The sequence below is a fragment of the Corvus kubaryi genome, unplaced genomic scaffold (assembly GCF_017639235.1).
Source record: "Corvus kubaryi isolate FWS band 111438036 unplaced genomic scaffold, C.kubaryi_AGA036_p1.0 split3-37374, whole genome shotgun sequence".
In the NCBI taxonomy this organism is placed as follows: domain Eukaryota; kingdom Metazoa; phylum Chordata; class Aves; order Passeriformes; family Corvidae; genus Corvus; species Corvus kubaryi.
The window spans coordinates 118,412-141,206 of record NW_024582090.1 but is presented as its reverse complement, the minus strand read 5'-3'; the positions used below and the strand labels follow the sequence as shown (position 1 = coordinate 141,206).

At 44.0% G+C, this 22,795-nt stretch overlaps 2 protein-coding genes and 1 long non-coding RNA gene across 5 annotated transcripts in view; 2 read left to right on the top strand and 1 right to left on the bottom strand.

The window, feature by feature from the left end:
- Positions 1-4,623: 4,623 nt before the first annotated feature.
- Positions 4,624-5,275, bottom strand: LOC121658799. The gene is made up of 2 exons (XR_006014051.1): positions 5,185-5,275; positions 4,624-4,914 (listed from the first exon to the last, which is right to left on the bottom strand). It is a non-coding gene; the product is annotated as an uncharacterized LOC121658799 (long non-coding RNA).
- Positions 5,220-16,571, top strand: LOC121658798 (C-terminal-binding protein 2). The gene is made up of 9 exons (XM_042016097.1): positions 5,220-5,385; positions 5,978-6,132; positions 6,223-6,367; positions 8,835-9,041; positions 9,650-9,864; positions 10,650-10,780; positions 11,065-11,192; positions 11,739-11,859; positions 12,903-16,571. The coding sequence occupies exons 1-9, from the start codon at positions 5,220-5,222 to the stop codon at positions 13,072-13,074; spliced, it is 1,440 nt and encodes a 479-aa protein (XP_041872031.1). The 3' UTR covers positions 13,075-16,571.
- A 1,941-nt stretch (positions 16,572-18,512) lies between these two features.
- The window catches only part of KDM3B (lysine demethylase 3B), a 50,664-nt gene continuing 46,381 nt past the window's right edge, over positions 18,513-22,795 (top strand). The window contains exon 1 of one of the 3 annotated variants that reach the window (XR_006014050.1): positions 18,513-18,760. Coding sequence is in view for 2 of the 3 variants with exons in the window: in XM_042016095.1 (XP_041872029.1) it covers positions 18,590-18,760 (171 nt within the window). In the remaining variant the exon portion in view is untranslated. The remainder of the gene's footprint in view (positions 18,761-22,795) is intronic. The other 2 variants (XM_042016095.1, XM_042016096.1) reach the window with 2 other exon arrangements.

The window sequence follows — 22,795 nt, the reverse complement described above, 5'->3', positions numbered from 1 at the left end:
CCAGTGATCTGCTAGGCATTTCCTCTCTACATCCATGACTGCCACAGCCAGTGAAGAGGGGGTTTGACCAAGGAGGTATTTTGTTTGCTGTAGGTGCTGAGTTACTTAGTCGTACCTTATTTTTTATAGTACTAATCTTATGAAGATTATAGCACACTGGTGCTTCTGCGGCTTTTTTTCAGGATTTGACCACTACAACCCTTCTCGAGTCAAAACCAGAGGACGTTACTGGGAAGTGCAAAAGATGCTGAGCCTGGTCCATTTGTCAGGAGTACTATCAGAAAACTACTGGGGGAGGTAGCACAGAGGAAGGCTGAGCAAACAATTCTCTGCCTGGGCTAATATTTACAGCACCACACTCTGCTCTTTACAGGGCTAGAGACAGACAGCAGACATTCACAGCTAATAGTAACACCTGTACACTACAGAAATATTAACCTAATGCAAACAACCCAGCAGAAGTTGATGTCTATATTTATGGAAAACCAAATAAAAACTTCCTCCATTTCCTAGCATGAGTGGTAGTGCCTTAAACAGCTCTGGCTGCTCATTGCCAAAGAAGGTTCAAGGGTTTGACATTCATAGCAGCTACCCACAGTTTTGTGTTTCAGTTCCTGGGATACTTGGCCACGTCTGGCTCAAACAGTTTTACTCTTTTGTTCCTACTATGAGTAAAGAATTCAAAGCTGCTCCTGTATTTTAGCCTCAGTGTAGTTCACAGCAGAAAGGTCAGAGACATCTAAGTGTCTATCTGGTTAAGTACAGTCATACAGCTCAATGGGTAGACTATATCTTTGGTAAGAATAATTGTAAGTCATTCTACAGGAAAAGGGAACTAAGAAATTTTTGATGAGAAGAATTCAGGGTGAGCAATGGAACTGCTGAACAACATAGCTGCAGTCCAGAGGGACTTTGAGAAATGAAAGAACTGGGTCAACAGGTGCCTTATGACGTTTAGGAAGGAGAGTCGAGTTCTGAAACAGGGCAGAGTGACCCCATTGCATCTTTCCTGGCTGAGGACTGATTGGATGAGGAGCAGTCTGCTGGAAGGACCTGGAAGTTGCCATAGATACCAGTAAGTTGTGATTGTGAATAAAACAACCCACACACCACACTGTATTAGGAAGAACATGGCCAGAGACTGAAAGAAGTTATTCATGTCTGCTTAGCAGTGGTGTGGCCACACCTGGACTGCTGTGTGCAGTTTCCTGCCCCTGAAGTTCAAGAGGGATGTGGAGAAAATAGAGAGGGTCCAGTGGAGGACTACCAAGGTCATAGCACATGATCTACAAATTGATTATCAGAGCTGGGCTTGTTTGCTTGGCAAAGAGGAATTTCAGAGATGATCTACTAACACCCTACAGCTACTTGAAGGTGAGCTGCAAAGGCAATAAACCCAAATGGCAGGTGACACAAGAAATTATGATGGCCATAAATTCCATCTTGGGTTGTTCAGGCTGGGTGCTAGAAAAGAAAAACTGTTTCACTAAGAAGTTGGCGCAGTGCTAGAACAGGTTATCTAGAGACATATCAGAGTCTGTATCCGAAAGGGCAGAAAAAGCTACAGCTGACTTTCTCTTTTGTTGGTGTTAGTACTGACTAGCACAAGGACGTTGGATTAGAGACCCTCTAAGTCCCTTTTCACCAACTAGTTAAGGCAATGGTTAGTTTGCACATGCTCGGATGACAGAAGAAATTTAAGGCATGAGCAGTTCAGAAGAAAAATTATTTGTAAAAGGAAAGCAAAAATACTTTTTCAAGAGAAGAAAGGAGGAGTACCTTAGAACAGCACTGCTCTACTGCCTTAAGTCTAAATTTTTTCAGAGGCAAAACCACAAAGTAAGTAGTTTTAATAATGCATTACACTATATTTTGATTCAAAGACGTTTAAGTGATGCACTGTGAGCCCATTTTTCTGATCCAGGTATATCCATGAGGCATATTGTCTCTCCTTGTGTCAAGTGAAGCTTAATTAGCTTGCAGGACAGTGGATCTGGCAGTGGCAAGACAGACCCAGGCCTTAGGGGTTATAGCTGTTCAATGTAGTCAGAAAAATAATGGAACTATCGTGGTTTCGGAATGGTATTTCCCAATTTAGTGCTCCCACTAAAACAGCCCTTCTTGCTCCCCCGCCTTCCTTCAATTGGAAGAACAAAAGGCAAAGATCACAGGTAGAGATAAGAAACAGCAATGAGATAAGGAATGGTAACAGCAACAATATTAATAACAAAAGGTATAAGACAAAGAAATTATTTGCATGGACGATACTGACTGGCTCTTCCCAACCATGCTTTCCCCCACCAGAAGGAACCGATTCTCCTCAGAAGCGAGAGTCCCTTTCTCTGTCCCCAGCAATGATATGATAATATTAGGGTATTGGCCATGCCCCCTCCCACTGATCTGTGCCAAGACCAGGACAGGAACAAAACCAAAGATTTTACTTTCCTGTAGGCTGGAAATGTACTTAAACAGGTATTAAAGCAATCAAGTTAAAGAACATGGAAATAATCTAATGATTATTTCCCCTTGTTTCAGCAGCAGTCCTGCTGCTTTCCACAGTGAAATGGACTGGACTTCTATTCATTCAAGCCATGAGACTGTGGACTCAAGGCCACATTAGGCCACAAAGATCAGTGGTCCCACTCTGCTGCCACTCTCACTACCTTTCTGGAACACAGAACCAGAGCCAGTAGGTTCTTATTTTAATCACTCCTGTAAATTTTGTCTTCTCTGCTTGTAAAAGAGATGGGCACATGGCAGCATGGCAGGGCAACAGCACAGGGGCTGTTTACTTTACATCTTATCAGCAGCTTTAGGTGCTTTAGAGACTACCGGGAAAGACTGAGGTATGAGCCACTCCTACTGAGTCAACAGTATGCCCTGACCAGGAGGGCCAACCATGTCCTGGGGTGCATCAGGCAAAGCCCTGCCAGCCAGTCAAGGGAGGTGATTGTCCTGCTTTACTCTGCACTAGTGTGGCCTCACCTTGAGTAGTGTGTGCAGTTTTGGGCACCACAATATTAAGAAGACATGAAGCTACTAGAGACCATCCAAAGGAGGCCACGAGGATGGAGAAGGGTCTAGAGGGGAACCTTATGAGGAATGGCTCAGGTCACTTGGTTTGTTCAGCCTGGAGGAGACTTGAGGGGAGACCTCATTGCAGTCTTCAACATTCTCACGAGGGGAAGCGGAGGGGCAGGTGCCAATCACTTCACTCTCATGACCAGTGACAGGACTCGAGGAAAAGGCATGGAGCTGAGTCGGGGAGGTTTAGGTTGGATATCAGGGAAAGGTTTTTCACTCAAAGAGTGGTTGAGCACTAGAATAGGCTCCCCAGGGCATTGGTCACAGTGCCAAGGACCTGTCTGAGTTCAAGAAGTGTTTGGACAATGCTCTCAGGCACATCATGGGATCCTTGGCACGTCCTGTGCAGGGCCAGGAGTCCGACTCGATGATTGTGATGGGTCTTTTCCAACTGAGCATATGCTATTATTCTGTGATTCTGATACATGGCAGGACTTTGGATCACAGCACAGAGCTGCTGTATTAGCTGCTGACAGATGAGGCTTTCTTTACTAATTTTGCCCCTGGCAACAAGGTTTCTAGGATTTCCAATTTCTTTGTGTGTCCTCAGAAAAATCCTCTCTTGCCTCCTATCCCTTGTGGTTTTCTTAAGCATCCAACAAAGTACGAGCTATCAGCAAGAGTGTTGGCAGGTGAGGAGGATACCTGAATGCACTAAGGGAGATTTTAACTGAAATTTTTATACAGACATGAAGGTCATCCAGCAAAAATGTAAAGGGCGACTCCATGGGCCATAGGCAATTGTGCTCCAGAAGACTAGGGCTGTTTGGGTAATGTGTTAGAAGGCTTGCCTCTGAGGTTTGGCATGCAAACCAAATGGGTAAAACTACCCCATTTTTTTTTTTTGTAGTAGCTGCATATAGCACAGACACTGGATTAATTCTTGACAACTGTTGGAAACAAGTAGTAATCTCACTGATGGCCACAAACAATTTACATGCAGCAGATTATTATTTTTTTAAATTACAGGGAAGGTCATGAATTCATATTCCTTCGCCTATCCTCTTGTCTCCACACAGGCAGATTTTTGCCTCTTCCAGCTTCCTGGTATCAGTCACTCTTCATGGTTCTGTCACTATTTCAACCAGTTCATGAAACAATCTGAGATATTTAGGGGTCATCAAACCCAGTGGGCCTGAAAACACATTTTTCTAAGCACTCTATCTTTGCCAAACATTCTTACCTTGCTATTGTTTAACTGCCTGAGTGTGTGTCACCACAGGCAGGCAGCAACCACAACAGCCACACGCCCACGGCTAAACCCCAAAGAGTAATTTATTTCCCTTCCCTAGCTAACTGGGGATCCCCAAAGCAACCCCTTGGCAGAGGCACACAAGGAAACACAGGCACCATTAAACTGGTTTCATGCCAGAGGATCACCGGAGTGTTCACACCGGTTTAGCAAGGGTTATTCCCAGCTTCGCGTTTACAGTCCTCCTCAACAGGCAGTCATCTACTTTTAACCCATTCCTCCCAACACATCGTCGCCAGCTGGCAGTTCCAATTATCATGTTGCTTTTTGCCCACCAGACTCCAACATAGAGCAGAAGGAACTCACACAGATTTATTAAAACATATCGTGGCATATCTGAACGGAATGTGGGAGGTATTGAAGGAAAGGGTCGCGTGGAACTAGATCAACTGTATGGACTTCAGATCAGGTACCAGGAACGTTTGTGTAATAAATAGCTTGATTTTGTTCTTCAATAAACTGTACAGAACTTGCTTAGTGATGTCCTTATCGTGATTTATGCAGTGGATTCTCAGGATGAGCGGGTATTGCAGCGCTGATCCACTCCCAGGAGCACGGGACAGGTGTTGCAGACCCGGCTGCAAAGGTGGCAAAACAGAAGCAGAACCGCTTTGAATGGCTCCCTGTTTTGTCTCATGCACAGAGAGCTTCCTAGGAAGACCTGGAGCTACATCCCAGGATCCACCTCCCAGCTTTTTGTAACCACCCTCCTGGCCCATTCGCTGCAGCCCCAGCCGGCCCGAAGCCGGCTGTGACCCGGGAGTACCGAACGACCCCAGAGCGGCCCAGCCCCATTCGGTCCCGTCCCGCCGGGCCCCGAACCCCCCGCATCCCCAAGCTCCACGGACCGGAAACGGAAGAGCGCGCCACCTCAGTGGCGGCGATGCCTCTCGCGTGGGCCAAGTCCCGTCTTTCCGGTTCCGCCGGAGCGGCGCGGGCGGCGAGTGACGGGTCTCGGGTCCTTCCGCGGCGCCGAGGGCGGCGCGGCCCCGCCCGGCCCATGGACCGGCACAAAGTGAAGCGGCAGCGTCTGGACCGGATCTGCGAAGGTGAGGCGGGGCGGGCGCCCCCCGTCAGCGGCGGCAGCAGCGGACGGCGGGGAGCGGCACCTGCCCTATGCCTCGGGGATCCGACGCAGCCGCTGCGCGCCTGTGGGGCTGAGCGTCCGGCCGGCCGGCGGCGAGCAGGGCCCCGTCGCCCGCGGAGGCGCTGCCTACGGCCTTCTGGAAAGGGCCGGATGCTAGTGACTGACGGAGGCTCTGTGGACGTACAAGTTCTGCTCACTTAAGGGGGAAACAGTATCTGGGCATGCTGGGATGGGGGGGGGGGGCAGGTCACTGGGGAGGAGCTGTGAAGCGACTTTGTCACTCGTTTCAGGAGCCTGGAGTAAGATGGCATGCTGCTGAGTAGATCACCTCTATTATCTCATTGATAAAACACGCTTTGTTTTCCTTTATTAAGTGATGGCAGAGGTGGTTGTGAGTTTTTTCCTAGCCTCTTTTCCCTGTGTTTGTTTCCTATTCTTGTCTTTTGCTTTGCCTAAGCTGTTCCTAAATACTATTAGTGACTTATTGGACTAGCAGATGAGGGTTTCAGAGTTCTTGTCTTTCATGTAATCACTCCTGCTGACTTTCTTAATAGGCATACGGCCTCCTATTGTGAATGGCCCAATGCCAGCACGGCCACTGGTTGCGCTCCTGGATGGACGAGATTGCACTGTGGAGATGCCCATCTTGAAGGATGTTGCTACAGTGGCATTTTGTGATGCTCAGTCAACTCAGGAAATCCATGAAAAGGTGAGCAAGAAAATGTGCAAGATTCAGAAGTAGAGCTCAGCCTCTTAGGTAACCAAACCAGATATTGATTTGGACTGTTTTTTGTTATAGGTGCTGAATGAGGCAGTAGGAGCTCTGATGTATCACACCATTACCCTTTCTCGTCAGGATCTGGAGAAATTCAAAGCCCTCAGGGTCATTGTGCGTATTGGCAGTGGCTACGACAATGTTGACATCAAATCCGCTGCAGAATTAGGTATGATGACACCATTAGGTGTCTGTTGCGATCAGAATTGAATGTGAAATGGAACACTGCACCTGTTTTTGTGCTTTATAGCTGAGTGCATTTAAAAACTTTTATGTACAAAGATTTGGAGCTGCTCAGTATCAGGTGTCTTTAGGAAGCTGACCAGTAGAGGCACTGGTAGTTGGCTTAAAAGAAAGATTCTCAGTTTTCAGATTGCTCAGCTATGGATGTTGGTGTCTTTGTTGTTGTTTGGGATTCACGAACCTGAATATGGTGTCTAGGTAACATTTGGTGAGGTGACTTTGGTTTTTTTGTGACCCCTGAGCAAGCTGATGTCTGAAAGCTGCCTGCAAATGCTGATGCAGGATAAACTCTCTAAATGCTTCATGAGTTTTCCTCTTAATTTTGTATACGCAAATAAGTTCTGATTCAAAACTTTATTAGTTATCCCTGTAGAACCCTAGGCATGTGAAAAGCGTCTGGATCAGGCAACAAAAAGCTGCTCTTTATTAAACAGATGTGAGTGAGACTTCTGGACCTTTTAGTCCCCTAGGTGAGATGGATCACCTAAGTACCTTTCCCCTTCTTTTTCAAGTTTTACAAGTGTAAGGGATTCGAAAGCTTCCTTAATGTAATGCAGGTCTTGTTAAGCTTAAATCAAATACAGGTATTAGTATATAAAACTGAAATAGGTAAGCATTGCAATTTTCAGATCTGTAAGAACAGATGAATTGCTATTAAATGAAGAGTGTGTATTGGGCTAGTGCTTGAATTAGGTCAAAAGAGCCTTTTCATCTGGATGATTCAAAGGAATAGTCTCAAGAGTTGCTGTCAAGGCCCTTGGCTTTCATCCAGCCTTTACATATTTGTGCTGAGTTTGGAACCTAACCTAGTCTTACGTTTCTCTACTTAAGGTCACCATCCATATCTTTGATTCGTTCAGATTCAAAGATTTCCCTTTTCCCCCACTGCACACTCATTAATCCAAGGTGAAATTAGTCAAAAGTTCTTTCACCATCAGACCATTGCTTGCCACTTTTGCTTTGGAGTGATAGTATGATGACCCTTACACGTGGTCAGATTTGCTTTTTCATGGACAATTAATGGTTATTTTCATGCTTAGCCAGGCCTTTTAATTCATTCTGAGGTAAGATACTGTTCCTTGTGTGTTCTGAATCTTCAGACCAAAGGGCTGTTGTCTGTGTTTGTGCTTTTTTTACATTTAGGTATAATACTGCATGCTAACACAAATCTGTGTCTGGCTATGTAACAGATGGATGCATGGGGCTTGTCTGGAGTTGAATGAGATGGTAACCAGTGAGACTAAGAGAAACTGGGTTTTTCTATCACCCCTACTCATGTCCTCTGAGTTGTCTGTGTGGCATTATGGCACAATTGGAAATAATTTGAGAGAGAAAAGCAGTCAGATATCTGGGATTGTCTGTGGCCATTGCTCTCCTAATTCTCATGGGTAAGCACAGTCTGAGTTTAGCCAAATGTCTCCTCTGAATAGGCTTACAAAACAATGCCTTCAACCATTGCCTAGATTTTATTTCCAGTTTTTAGCTAGGTGGTGGACTTTTGAGGCAGAGGAGTTGCCTTGGTTTGGCAAGTGGCTAGGGTTACATTTGGGAAGAGACCATTTTTCCATCTAATTATTTTTATTTCTTGGCTGGTTTGTCAAACGAAGGATAGCAGGAGTGAAATGGTATGTGGCCAGCTTCCCCCCCCCCCCCCCTTTTTTTTTTTCATAGACTGCTCAGGACTTACCAGATTTTGATACAGTGTTCCACCTTTCCCTGTTCTGACAGTAATTTATGCTTCTAGAACTTCAACTCTGTTTGCGTTACTAATTTACCTGATAGTTGTAGTCGTGGGTTTTATGGTCCTTGTGGCTGTATGTTATTCTAGAGTGGGAGTGTTATGTGTTGTTATTTTTAAGCAAAACTTCAAATGGATTTAGAGAAGCTCCTGGGGCTTCTGTCTGCATTTAATGAGTTAGTTACTTATTGTTGCTCCTGGGGAGGCTGATGCTTGCTGTGAGCATCTGGACCGTGAGGCATGAAGAGCTCAGCCATCTGTCTCAATTCTCCTACAGTCTGCCTGTTAATCTATCAGGAGCATCTGTGGAAGGAGTGCATCTTTTTGAATGCAGATCTCTTAAAACAGTCAGTTGCTTGTATCACTTGTATGGCCCAGTTTTCTCATTTCAGCCTGTTTGTTTGTTTGTTTGTTTGTTTGTTTTTCTGGTGAGTGTGTTAATCAAATAGATATTTATGAAGGAATGGTATTTCCTGAGGGATTGAAAAGATGACTGGTCGCATCTGTGTTGTTGTAGAGTGAGGTTCTGAAATGAATCCTGTGTTTCTTGAGTTCTAGAGTACTGAATTATGTTTCAGCATTTGTGCTTAAAGAGCTTTATGTTGGTTTAGAATTGTGATGCTTAAAATCTTATATGACCTCTATGGCTTTGTAGGGATTGCAGTTTGCAACATCCCTTCCTCCTCAGTAGAGGAGACTGCTGACTCTACCCTTTGCCACATCTTGAACCTCTATCGCCGTGTTACTTGGCTACATCAGGCTCTGCGGGAAGGGAATCGAGCCTCAAGTGTAGAACAGATTCGAGAGGTGGCTGGAGGTGCTGTGCGTATCCGTGGGGAGACTTTGGGCATCATTGGACTAGGTAAGTGATGGGAATTGTTAGACTGAAAAGAGAACTGTGAACGTTTTTGGGAAGCTAAGAATCACATACTGAGAAAAGTGATAATTCTACAGCTGTTCTTTGTGAAACACACTGACTCCTAAGGAATGCTAGTGCCCTATTCTGGATATCTTCAAGAGCTGGGTGTATGTCAGGGGATTGGGTATTCTTTTTTCGATTTCAAATGGTTAGAAGAATTGGAACATTCATACAGCTCTTCTCGGTGACTGTTTCCCTGTGTGCTAGGCTCTGTATCAGTAACAAAGCTGCCTGAAAGGTGGCTACCAAGTCCTTCTCCAAGTTCTTGTAGCCAGATTATTATCTCTGACTCAGAGTCCAGATTTGGTTTGAAAACAACTGCTTCTTGACTGAGCTCTGGCTATTGCATGGGGAAGAACTAGAATTAGCTACATAGGAGCAGCACTGAATAGCCTCCTCTGGATCCCTATGGCAATCCTAGGGGTTTACAGGGCTGCAATACCTTGGGCCCTGGCAGTAAACTTCAGTGTAGGCTCCCAGTCTACCCCAGTATCTTGTCTTTAAAGTTTGTTTTACCTTTCCTTGATGATTGTGGGTTTTCTTTTGTGAAGGCCGAGTTGGACAGGCAGTGGCTCTGCGAGCCAAGTCCTTTGGCTTCAACGTGATTTTCTATGATCCCTATCTGCCGGATGGAGTGGAGCGATCCTTGGGTTTACAACGAGTAGGAACCCTGCAGGATCTACTAATGCACAGCGATTGCATCACATTGCACTGCAGCCTGAATGAACATAACCATCACCTCATCAATGACTTCACTATTAAACAGGTGCAGCAGGAGCTTGATTTCCCCCACAGAGCACTGTGGAAATGAATGCAAACCAAAACTGCTGCTTTCACAGAGGCTGAGAGCGTGTGAATCCTGCTGCCTCTGTTGTGTGCCTTCTGCTGCCTTTGGAGGCTGGGCGCGTGTGGATCCGGGTGCCTGTGCTTTGTGCTGAATAGAATTTTATGTTAAGAGAAGAATAGGATTGGCTCTTCTTGCAAAGTAGTTTCCTTTCTAAAGAATATTTTAGATGATTCTATAATTTAAAATTATCTTTAAAATAATTTACTGCACTGGTTAGAGCTAGGTGTGGTGTGGCGGGGACTGTGTACATTGCTTTACACAGCACTGCCAAAGCCTCTCTGCCCAAGCCCACTGCAAAGTCAGTCTCGGGCTAAACTCCACTAGCCTATGAATGATTTCCAGTGCTTTTATGAGAGGCATTTGGACATTGTAGTCCAGTTTTGTATAGCTGGATACTTGATTCACGATTCATGTCCTCTTTCTTTTTTAATGTAGTAGGATGAATATGGAGTGCAGAACTTGAGAGTTCCACTTTTGCCCTTGTTGTCTTGTGGGTTTGTTTGTTGATTTTTAAAACAAATTTCTCAAGCATTGCTTGCAGGCTTTTTCCCTGTGGTAAGCTTTGCAGTGAGAGCACTCCTAGTTCCTCCAGGCCTCATCTAGTCACTGCAGACTCCTGCTCATTTCCAGTAGACTTCGCAAGATTCACTTAGCTTCCGTGACGAGTCTCATTCTCAATGCACGTAATATTTTTCTTCTTCCAGATGCGTCAGGGCTGCTTCTTAGTGAACACAGCCCGGGGAGGGCTGGTAGATGAGAAAGCTTTAGCACAAGCCTTGAAAGAGGGGAGAATCAGAGGAACAGCATTGGATGTGCATGAGTCTGAGCCTTTCAGGTAATGTTACCTGCATGCTTGCTGCATCTGGTGGTTCACCTACACTGGATGATTCTTTTGGTGGTTTGGTGGGGTTTTTTCGTTTGTCTTGTTGTTGTTTTGGGGGTTTTGTTTGTTTGGTTGGTTGGTTTGAGGTTTTGGGGGTGTTTTTTTGTTGTTTTGGGGTTGGTTTTTTGGTTGGTTTTGTTTGTTTGTTTGTTTGTTTTTGTTATTTGGGTTACAGTGATGCCCAAGACGACAGGTGGGGTTATCACTTCTGGAAAAAACCTTTTTCTTCCCTCCAGTTTCACTCAGGGGCCATTAAAAGATGCACCCAATGTTATCTGCACCCCTCACACTGCCTGGTACAGTGAACAGGCTTCCATTGAATCCAGAGAAGATGCAGCTAAAGAGATCCGCAGAGCTATTACAGGTAATGAAGAAGATTTGCAGCTGCTGCCAAATTAGTGGTTTTTTGTTAGTTCACTGCAAGGATTATGCTGATTGTTCTGAAAACTTAGACTTATTAACTGGTTTCTGGAACTGGAGTAAGTTGATAATTGTATCTTTGCCTTCTGAGAATTCTTGTGCCTAATGCCAGAGTGGCTGTTTCTCTCCCTGGGAAAGCCTTTTTACCTATGTCTTCCAAATCCTTTGCAATATTTCCTTTGACAGTTTTATTGTATGCTTTTCTCTTTGAGTAGTACATGTTGTCTCTTGAAAAAGGTGAGGCTTGGCAGTTGCAGTTTGTGGCAATAATTTTCACAAGATCATAGAAATGGGAAGAAAGGATCAGTTTCTTGCCATCCCCAGACACCAGATGCTTAGAGGAGAGTCTCCCATACCCGGTGTTATCCTGTGGAGGTGGATGAAAAAGAGTTTGTGTTTTTCCTTTCTACTTTCCTTTGTAAATGCTGCAGGGAACAAGTCTCTCCTACCTGTTTTCTGGGTTTTTTTGTCATTCTTGGTGCCCTTGCAGGTCACATACCCGACGCTTTGAGAAACTGTGTTAATAAGGAGTACTTGCTGTTAGCAGCTCAGTGGTCCAATATTGATCCTGCAACTGTCCACCCAGAACTCAACGGAGCTGCAGCTTACAGGTGAGATACATAGGTTATCCAAGCATATCTTCCTGCTGAAGTAGGCCAGGGGTTTGAGAACTGCTTGTACCTGCAAATAGGTATGTCTCTGTTCCTATATACTCTATATGAGCTCTTTCCCAAAACTTAACAGCAGCTCTTCTAAAGCTCTACTAGGATTTAACATGTACTTGGTCATATTTAGTTCCAGCTGCATACTGGTCAATATTTCTGAATGCTTGGAAGACATGCCCAAGAGATACCTTGATATAAGAAAGCCTGCTGAATGCCCCCAAAAAAGGACTGGAACTCGACATTAGAAGTTGTGCCTATCATTAGGGCTATATAAAAAAAGCACAGTTCTTACCTGTAGCCCAGATGTGGACTATTACTGAGACATCATCCAGTGGATTTGTTCAGTAGTCTAAATAGACTGTATTTGAGTTTATCTGTTTACCTGTTAAGTGATTGTGGGCAGGTTGCTTCCCTTCTGTTTGTCTCCCATCTGCAAAGCAGGAAATACATTGTCTTTCCTTCTATGAGAGATGTACAGAGGTTGAGATGTATTTATGAAGAGGGCATAGGGAAGTAGAATGGAAGTGATGGAAGAATAGTTCATTAGCAATTCATGACTGTCACTCTCCTATTTTTCATCTTGCATCTAGCTGTTTTATTAGTTCAGCTTCTTACTTCTTCTGTCTTGGAGCCCAGTGAAGGATAACTGCAGCTTACACTCCACCTGCTGATGGGGAGGGAATTCCTAGCCCTCCAGGTGCCTTCATAGAGTGCCTCACAACGTTTTCAGCCGGAGATAAATTTTGTATCTGTTTTCAAATGTTTAGTGTGTGACCTCAGACTGTCTGGGTCTGTCTGCAAACAGGTGTCATTTGGCATTAGGATACCACTGCTACTCCTCAGCTCTGGAGACTTTTCCTGCGTTCTATCTCAGAGCATTTCTGTTAGAAAGAGGGATTTGTTTTCAGCACGTCTGAGGGCATGGCTCCTTTTCCTTTGAATAATTCTGTTGGACAAGCTTGTAATTTCTATGTTTTTGTTGGTTTTAGGTTTCCTCCAGGAGTAGTGGGAGTAGCCAACCCTGGGCTACCAGAACCACCAGTAGTGGAAGGGATTGTAGCTCATGGGATCCCTCCTGTTTCTCACTCTGCACCACGTACCCCTTCCCCAGGAGAGACAAGCAAACTGGATGCAGACAGAGAGATTCCTGCTGACCAATAGCAGCGTGTTTCTCTCCCCTCCTTTGGCAGCAGAAAAAAGTAGGAGGGCATCTCCTCCTAGGACCTTCTTTAACACCCTACAGACACTGTTTCCTGTTCACATGGGACAGGAGAATGCATTTCATTGCTGACAAACTTTAGCTCTTGCCTTTATTTTGTAACCCTTTAGTTAAATTTCTTAATGAATCTTTCTCCTTCTCTGGGGCATGGCAGCAGTGACCTTGCCTCCCCTTGACTTCACGAATCAGTTCTCCCATGTATCTGCTTCAGTTGTCTGTGACAGGGAACTGTCTTTGTGCGCTTGAAAATGGAAGTGAGGCTGCCTGATCAGGGATGGTCCTCAGTGTTCCGAACACCGGACTTAAGTGCACACTTTTCAGTTGTGACTTGTAGCTTAAATTTAATTTGGCTGAACCTCTTTTAAGTGTAGCCATGGGGAATATTAGAAAAAATATTAGTGAATTGGAGAAGTTGTGACTATTGTCTTCATTATGCCCTTGATAGAATGCAGCCAGGTTAAGCTCTGTGTGTTACTTTGCTTGTTTTAATTAACGTTTCCTGTGAGAACAGGCATAGCGCAGGCACTGTTAGTTCTTGACCATACCAAGTTTTCTCTATGCAGTTCTAGGCCTGAAGTTAAAAGTAACAGTCTCAAAGCCAGCCTTTTAAATAATTTGGAAACGATTAAAATGTCATCAAATGTATTTTGGTGGCCACCATGTTTGTGAGGCTTCAGAATAGTTCACCCTGGAGTCTGTAATTTGGAGAAGGTAAGAAAATGCAGAAATGGGAAAAGCTCACACTGAGAGACAGCAAGTAGCAATAATGTGCAGATGTAGTTGCTGGTTCCTCGCACCCAAGTACCTCATAGGCTATGGCAGTGTTTATCCACAAGGGATCCATCAGGCTAGAATTCTAAGCTTTAAGATACAGATTTTTTTTTTCCTTTTTGCATAATTGCATCAGCTAGAAGTAACGTTCCACTTGTCTGTGCTGGTGGAGAAGGCAGCTTTTAATAGTCAGGAAAAAGTTTTTCACCCAGAAGGTGGCTGAGCACTGGAAGAGGCTCCCTAGGGAGGCTGGCACAGCACCAAGCCTGTCTGAGTTCAAGAAGTGTTTGGACAATGCCTTTGGGTACATGGTGGGATTCTTGGGGTGTCCTGGGCAAGGCCAGGAGTTGTACTCGATGATCCTGATGGGTCCCTTCCAACTCAGCATATTCTGTGATTCTATGATATACTACATCTCAATGGCAGGGCAGGGCAGCAGGGCAACGCAAGATAGCAGTTTGTTTTACGTGAATAGGCTTTGTGATACTAAAGGAGAATTAATACTCTCAGTTTTCTACCTGAAGCCAAGGCAGGATTGTTTCTGGCAAGTCTTCTCCATTTCACATTGCTTCTTTGAGGAGTGGGGAGCCTTCAGCAAAAGAGGTTCCACAGGAGAAGATTTTTCTTTAATTCCAAGTCTTCCTTTAATTTCATCTTGTTACACTTCAGTTATAGCCTTTCCATGCACAAGATGTAACAGTATCTGATTGATTTGTTCATGTTGTTTGGATATATTAAAGTAGGTGCTATACGGGAGGCATACCCTATGTGTGGGTTTCTCTGCCTCCCTTGATTATTCTCTCTGTTGTGTGTCTGTGACTGGAAGCTGAACAGATGGGAGCAGACTGGAAAAACAACTTAAAGTATGGACAAAATCCTCTGTTTAGGCTGTTTAGTTTAGGAAGGTAAGGAAAGCTTTCAGAATAACTAAGTTCTCAGATTTTTTTTTTTTTTCCTGGTGAAACATTTTTCTCCAATACTGCCTTCTCTATAATGGCTTACTACTAATACAGTGATTCATTCCTTTCTCTTCCCCTTCTCTACTCCCCCCAGCAATTCAAGAAAGGAAAATAGTCAAGAAGTAAACTTCAGGTGTTTTCTTACAGATTTTACACTTTAGCTGTTTAGCATTAGTGAGATAATACTAGTTTTCTAGTGCTGAGTGTCTTTTTTTGATAAGGTATTTGTCTCTGTGAAGTTTCTTGGCTTCTGTGTTTTTGTGGATGATGCTGATTCTACTTCAAATTCATATACCTCCTTGGCTGCTCAGGTTTAGCAGATCAGACTGAGATGGTGGTAGGCATGAGTTACAGGAGAACTTTTTCTGAACAAAAGCCTGGAGCTCAGAAGCCCGTTGATTGCAGATGTACCTAAAATAACCATCAGCACTTTCCTGAGTTCTCTAATCTCTAGGAAATTCAGATTTCACAAGCTACTGTCTCAGAAAGCTCTTCTGACAGGCAGGTGTGGAAAAGTTTTCAGAGAGCTCATCTTCTATTACCACATTAGGGAAGCAGTCTGTCAGTAACTACTCTTTATTTGCTGCTGAAGATTCCTGCCCTGCTTAGGGGTTCAGGTCTGAGATTATTTTGTGGTAAGGGGCTTCTAGTTACGAGCTTTGAGGATCAGAGTACATTGACCTTGTCTTTTCTAGAGCACAATGCAAGATAGATTTATTTTTTTAGAAGAGGCAATTTATTTTTTTTTCTTCTTAACTGCAAGTATCTCTATAGACCATCAAATAACTGACCAGAGGAAGAGTGGAAAGATCTCATTTGGGGGAAACTTGAGTTTCTCAGTTCATATTTTTGGTGGCTAGATACACTAGTGACTAGTAAGCATAGGAATTAAATGATTGATGTTGCAAGAAATATTTCCAGTTATGGGTACCAAGGAGTTGAAGCTGACAGCATTGATAGCGGCTCTGTTCTATCCAACATGATGTAGGCTTGTTATTGGATATGACAGTAATTTTCCCTTGACTAAAGCCACAGCAGAAAATGGTGAGGTAAAAATGAACAGAACCCTCATTTAGTCCTCAAAGGACTCTCTTTGTATTTATAGGATTACTCTGCTTGTGTGCTGTTTGTACCTCTGCTGAGAGCCTGAACCTATTACCACCAGTCAAAGGCTGTTCTGAACGGATAGCTCAAAGAAAAATTTACCAGTACTTAGGCATCCTGAGGTTTTCTTTCCCTGAGTGCCAAGTGCTTTGTTAGCAGTCTTTACTGTGTGTTACACTGAACTTGCAGCTCCCCCTCCCAAGCTTAGTGCAGTATACAGAAGTGGAGTATCTTTTTTTTTTTTAATGCCTTCCTTCAGGACTAGTGCAGAGCTTTAATCCCAAAGAACAGAAGTCTCCCAGGGTGAGGCAGGAGTTCCCTAGCCGCACTAATCTGCTTACAGGAGGTGCTCACACTATCCCAAGGTACATTCTGTTTGTCAGGGTCACTGCTGCTGACCAGCTTTTTTTATAGAGGAGTCAGAGTTTCAGAAATATATTTTTGTAGACAATGATTAAACTGTGAAACATTGAAATAAAGCATGTAAACAAAAACTTACAGCACTGTCCTCTGTACAGATGTTTTTCTCACTTCAGTTCTCTCCTGGCTCATTAGAAAATGTTTGATTACTTCTTGGATATATTTTAATAAAGTTCTCCAAAGAACATGGCTGCTGTCTATGGAAAGGGGTAGCCTTAGATACAATATCGAAAGGGAGGGTTGAAAACCTGTACAGGTGTGTTAATTTCCAGGTGTTCCAACACAGGTGAGTGCATCAGTCCCACTTTGCCCAAATTACGTAAATTCCACAAAATCGGTCCCTGGATCAGCCACTCTGGCAAATTACTTTCTTGTATTCTGGAGCACGACCATCAGTCAAGGCTGTGAAGGTGGCAGTCTGGAGAAGCCATCTTCAGTGCTTAAGGGACTTTGGATGTAAACTGATGGTTACTTGATTTCTCACAAGCTGAAATTGTGGTATCTGGTTTTGCAGCCATTTGAGTATGTAGTTTAAGAGCAGTAGCTGTCTTTATGCTTTCACAGTAAAGTAGTATTTGAAGTTAACACACAGCCCATGAAACTAATTTTTCTAACTTGTAATAGAGGTTGGTGCAACAGAATTAGCGTAGAAAAGTTAGGTATTTCATAAATTGAATTTAATTCATTCTTTATGGCCTATGCTGTCCTGGTCAATCATTAATGACACCTAGGAAACCCCTAGTATTGGTGTATTTTATCACTGTTGGCCCACCTGGTGCTGTATGCCATTGGAATATCCAGCATCATGCTTGGGAGATGGGAAATGCTGGTCTGCTTTATCGTGGCAATGGGAGTTTGAGCTGGTGGAATGGGAAGGGGCATAGGAGCACTTGGAATCTTTCACATGGTGGTCCTATTTCTGGTGCATAGCTGATGATCTTACTGTTTCAGTAAAGAAACTTAAGACATGAGGGCAAAGACTGGTCTTCAAAGAATGTAGTACTGATCTTGGATTTACCATGGCACTCAACTTAGATGCAAGACAATGGCTCTGCTACCATTCAGTAATGTTTCATGTAGGTATTGTACTTAAAAAAATGGGGGGAGTTAGTAAATCTAGTGGTGTGTAGTAAATCAAAACTCAGAGATGTTGTACAGCACAGGAGGAGAGCACTGAGTGCTGATGCCGCTGATACTCTGAAGTTTTGGGTAGTTGTTCAACTGGCTTTGGGCATTGCCTTACCCATATTCCAGTCAGTACATTGTATCCCTCTAACTAGAAAGTAACAAAGAGGAAATGTAATCTACTTAAAACAACCTGGCACAATCGTTTGAATAAATGAAAGTAAAAGCAAGCAATTTGCCTTTGCTGTTGCTAATTCAGTGTCAAATGGGATTCTGCCAGAGTGAAGAAACAATAGAGGCGAAAGAAAAACCTACTTCCACAAGAGTATCCTTGTGGTGGTATGGAGTATAGCATCTGCTCCTCTTTCCAGTTTATATCAGTGCTAGTGTGCCTTTACTGCACAAGCAGAAACAGATATAAAATCGCATGTCATTTTTCAAACTGTAGGATTATTAAGTATTTTGTGGTTGTTCATATTGAAAAGGGGCAGGTTTAGGACATTGTGCTACGCTACATGACGACTGTTCAGATGTATTAGCTAATTGTAACAGCTGAATTCATTAACATACTGATTTTGTACCTTAAGTAATTCCTAAATGCACGCCTTTCCAAAATCTGCCTCACTGGAAAGCGAAGCACCCGGCCCTGTGCGGCGCTGCCGGTCCTCTGGGGCCGGCAGCAGTTCCTCATGCTATCTGTGGGATCCAGCCTGAGACGCGGGCACTGGTTCTTCTGTATGTTTACCTCGAAATTTAGGTTAAAACTCCTTAATTTCTGCAATAATTCCAGGTTTTGAACTTGGCGGTCGTGAGAGATTCTGCCTAGGGAAGGCTCATACCCGCCGATCGGCCCACCTACCCCGCCGCGGGGCTCGTCCCTCCCGACGGCCCCTCAGACCGCCCGGATCCCGCCCGTCCCGCGCGGGGCGTTGTGGGGCCGGGAAAACAAGGTTGGGGGGGCCGGGTCCATCGCGCAGTGCACGCCGGGACGGCGGCGGGCGGCGCTCGGGCCCAGCGCGGGGCAGGAGCCTCTCGGTGACTCGGGCGGCGGCGGCGGCGGCGGCTCTGCCCGGCGGGGATGGCGGACGCGGCGGCCTCTCCCGTGGGGAAGCGGCTTCTGCTGCTACTGGCGGCGGGGCCGGGCGAGGGCGAGACGGCAGGGTCGGAGCCGGGGCCTGCGTTGCCCGCACGGGCCTGGCGGAGCGGCACCGTGAGGGCCATGAGCGGAGCGGTGCCCCAGGACCTGGCGGTGAGGCCCGGGGCGGGAGGGGGAGGCGCACACTACCGTGGACGGGGCTGCGGGTCGAGCCTCTCGCTAGGGCCGCGAACGGGCCGTACTAGACTGGGGGCGGGCGGGGTGCCGTGGCCGAACTGTGTCGGCGGCCCAAGCCCTCCCTGCAGCGCCGGGCCCGCCGGACGCGCTCCGGGGCTGGAAGCGGCGGGCCTAGCCTGCGGCGAGCGCGACGGCGGAGCTGCCGGGCAGGTATGTGACGGGTCCGGCACCGTCGGTGCGGTGGTTGGAAGTAACATACATATGAAACAAATACGTCTGGGACATTTCTGGTGCTGATCTGTCTGTGTGTATATAACCTCCAAACGTTGTTTTGGGTTTTCTTCGGTTTTTTGTTTGTTTTTCCACCGGGAAGATGTTACATATTCTCGATCAGCCTAAATTATATATGAAAATATGTATTGAGGGCGCAATTTTGAGTGAGGATCATCCATTTGGTTTTGTCTCAGATTTTGTTTTCAGTTGTAGGAGTTTGGGCTTAGTGTAATGTATTTAAGCACTCTTTAGCATTTGTTTGGTTTATTTCTAGTATAGCTCAGTGAACCGCTTGGGTGGAGATCCTAAAAAGAGCTCTTGAAATGTATTGGTGGAGTTTCTCTTTGCATGTATTAGTTCTGCAGGCCCTCACTCTAAGTGCTGGCATGCTTTGGAGGGCTGTGTCTGATTTAGTGACCCATGGTAGTGGGAATGAGGTTCTGTGTTTGTGAAGAGTTTTAATTCTCTTTATGATTAGTTTTTTAAAAATTAGTAGTTACAATAAGTTTTTTTGGGCTTGTTTGCAGAGTTCCAACTTTGAGAAGTTTCCTTGACATCCATCCTCTAGTGATGCTGCTTTCTTTGGCCTTGTTCTAGAACTGCACCTACAGCTGTCAGCAGAAAGCAGTGTGCTGGTTTTGGCTTTGCAAATCTGGGCAGCCTGGCACCCTGTGTCTGCAGTTGAGAGCTGTGGTTATGTACTCAAGCTGCTGTCTGACTTGTTCAAGGAGGAGGAAAGAAAAACCCATGCAGAAAGGGTTTCTTCAAAAGGGAAATGTGTCAAGTGTTTGAGACTATCTGAATTGTGAAAGTGTATCAGGGCTAAAATCCAGTTGAAGAGCCACTCTTGTAGCAGACTGCATTGGAGGTGTGTCATCAGTACTCTTGCATTTTCATTGGTTTGTGAATTCATTACCTTCATTCAGCACTGCAGTTCTCTCCCCGGTTCTTTTCATCAACAACCTTCCACTTAATACTGTTTCAGGGGTGCAGCTGTCTCTAAACAGTGTGTTCTCAAAATCTATGAAAGAACTGTAAAATGTGAACTGTGTAAAATAGTCAGGGCAGAATTTAGAGTAATGTGGGACATTCAGTGCTTTCATGGACTCTTCCATGCATAATGAATACTACTGTGACAATGGCAATGATATACTATCAAAAAAGAGTTCTTTTTAAATTCGTTCTGTCAGAAGAAGTGATGAGTTGGCACCAAGCAGTCAACCACTGTTTTGGAAATACTCTTCTAAGGTAATAATGTGGACTAGGTGTGATAAAGGCTAGGAAAAATGTATTTTCTACTCTTTGGTCTATCTGTCTGTCCTTTCTCATAGTATCTTATAGGGATGGTTTCAGTTACTAGCCTGTAGTCTCACATTGGGCTTTTAGAAATACAAAACTGCAGTTGCATATCTGCACCTTTCTAGGGCATAAATCTTGGGAATAGACAAGAGGTATAAAACTTAAAACCATGTTTGTTTGGGGTTTTTTTTTTTTGTCTTTAATATATTGGAATTCTGGGAAGCTATTACTTTTTCTGGTAGAGCAAAGCCTCTGAAAGATTTTTGGGTTTTTTTCCCCTGTAAAAATTTGGTTATGGAGAGTAGCTCTTAGACATTCTTACTTTGATATGATGTGGAGTAATCTAATTGTGGTTAGTCCACCAAAAAATAAAAAATATATATATAATGGTTAGTCCTAGTTGTGGTCCCATCTTCAGAGCATCTAGAACAAATCCTGAGGAAAAACTATGCTGCTATTAGAAAACAGCTTTGCCTCTTCTAAATGGAAACAGGTATTACCCTCTTTCTCAAAATGTTTACTAGAACACAGTCGTTAAAGACCTGTTGAGCTTTATCTCAGTATGTTCCTAATATTGTAAAAGTACATGGTACATGCTAATGGCAAAATAACTCAATGTGTCACATGAAGGACAGTACTGCTTTTCTTATGTGGAACAGAAGTATGAGAGATGATTGTTTTAATGGATAGGCAAGCTCTACAATACCATGAAAGTTAGGAGGCCTGGGACACAAAGTGTTTTGAATAGGGACTGTTGTGGAATAATCCCATGGTAGATGGTGTACAAAGGATTGCCCCTTCTCCTGCACTCCCCTCCCCAATGTATAATAAGTTATTTTTTCTATGGAATGTTTTGTCTTATCCAAGTTTTTTGTGTCTTGAGTTTATCTATTTCTTACAGTAATCTGCACATAATTGAATGTATTCTGAAGATATTTTTCCTTGTACACGATATGTAGATTATACATCTTAACAAAAACATGTAATTTAAAGTATTTTATTCGTAAGGGATTTCATGCAATAAAGTTGGTATTTAGAAATTATCTGGATTGTGGCATAAGCTTAAATACATTGCAAGTATCAGAACTCTGAATTAATCGGAAGTATCAGGGTATTTCAACTAGTTTGTTTAACTAGGTCACATTGAGAAAGAATATCTTCCTATCTGGAGGCTGTATGTAGTAGATGAGGGATACCCTACAAGACTGAATTTAGCACTTGTGTGCTGTTAAGCAGTTTTTAAGCGCTACATGAAAGTCATCTTGAAAGCAGAGAAGCACATGGGAAAACATGCCTATCCTGTTTGTTGTGCTGAGGTGTGTAGAAGTTTTTGTCTGTTGTGCACGTGTCTGCTGCAGAATTTCAGGTCTTTCTGGGACTGAATGGGGAGCTTGGAGGGACTTTCAAACTGTAAGGGATTTTGAAACAGGAGTTTTCAGACTGCGACTTTTCACTGTGACTGTAGAATGGTGGGAAGGTTCAGTGCAGACTGGAGTTGCGTGAGTCTAGGAGATTGAAATTGTTTTCTGTGCCACTCTATTTTTCTGCATTTCCTTCCATTCTGCAGAGGTGATCATGTTCCTTGATCATTCTCCCTGGCAGCAAGGCACTTGCATGTTTTTGCGTATCAAAAGAATACATGCGGAGAAGGAACACCAGGAAGTGATGTAAGGCTTTGTCTCATTCCCTAAGTAATGTCTCATATTGCTGCTGTTGAAGGCAAAACACTGGGCTGGATTGGTGTTGGAAGTAGGCATATATTTAATGCTTCTTGTTGTAAAAGAGATTTTTAAGAACAAATGGAATGTCAAATGTTTCTTCAAGTACATTTTTATCTGCTTTGCGATTAAAATACAGTTCTGTGAAGAAGAGCTGAGTGCAAAAGTAGTGGATGTACATTTTCTCTGCTCACTCTGCGATACTTTGTTGGTGGCCTACGTATAAAGTCCTGTGAATCCTTGTTATGCCACAAGGTTTTTTTCCCTGCTGATCTTTCTGTTTTCTCTGTTTTATGTGAGAAAGATAGACATCCACACTGAAAAATATGCACATGTGCCAAAGAATGTCTTCTATGGCTCCATTGATTACTTTTCTCAGGGCTCAATAGGGTAATGAGGTATTCTCTAATCATTTGTGCTACTGAAATGGAAGGAACAGGGATGATATGAGGGGGATGGAATACCTCTGCATTTGTAGCTTGTATAAGTTTACAGGATTTATTAAAAAAAATCTTGGCTTCTTTGTCAGTGTAACTGCAGTAGAGAAAACTCACTGCGACTTGAAACATTCACAAAAGGATCTTAGCAGATTTGATGTGGTTATCAAGTTACAGATGAGGAGTGGGGTGAGAAAGAACTCTATTTCTGTCTTGTTACTGATTATGCTCTTTTGAGGTAGCGCTGCTGGGTACTGACTGCCTTGATTCCAGTGCTCACTCTT

Excerpts from the sequence above, each read along its gene's own strand:
- LOC121658798 (XM_042016097.1), top strand. The coding sequence starts at position 5,220 with ATGCCTCTCGCGTGGGCCAAGTCCCGTCTTTCCGGTTCCGCCGGAGCG. Across the intron at positions 6,133-6,222 it reads CTCAGGAAATCCATGAAAAG|GTGCTGAATGAGGCAGTAGG; the intron begins GTGAGCAAGAAA and ends TTTTTGTTATAG. Across the intron at positions 9,042-9,649 it reads TTTGGGCATCATTGGACTAG|GCCGAGTTGGACAGGCAGTG; the intron begins GTAAGTGATGGG and ends TCTTTTGTGAAG.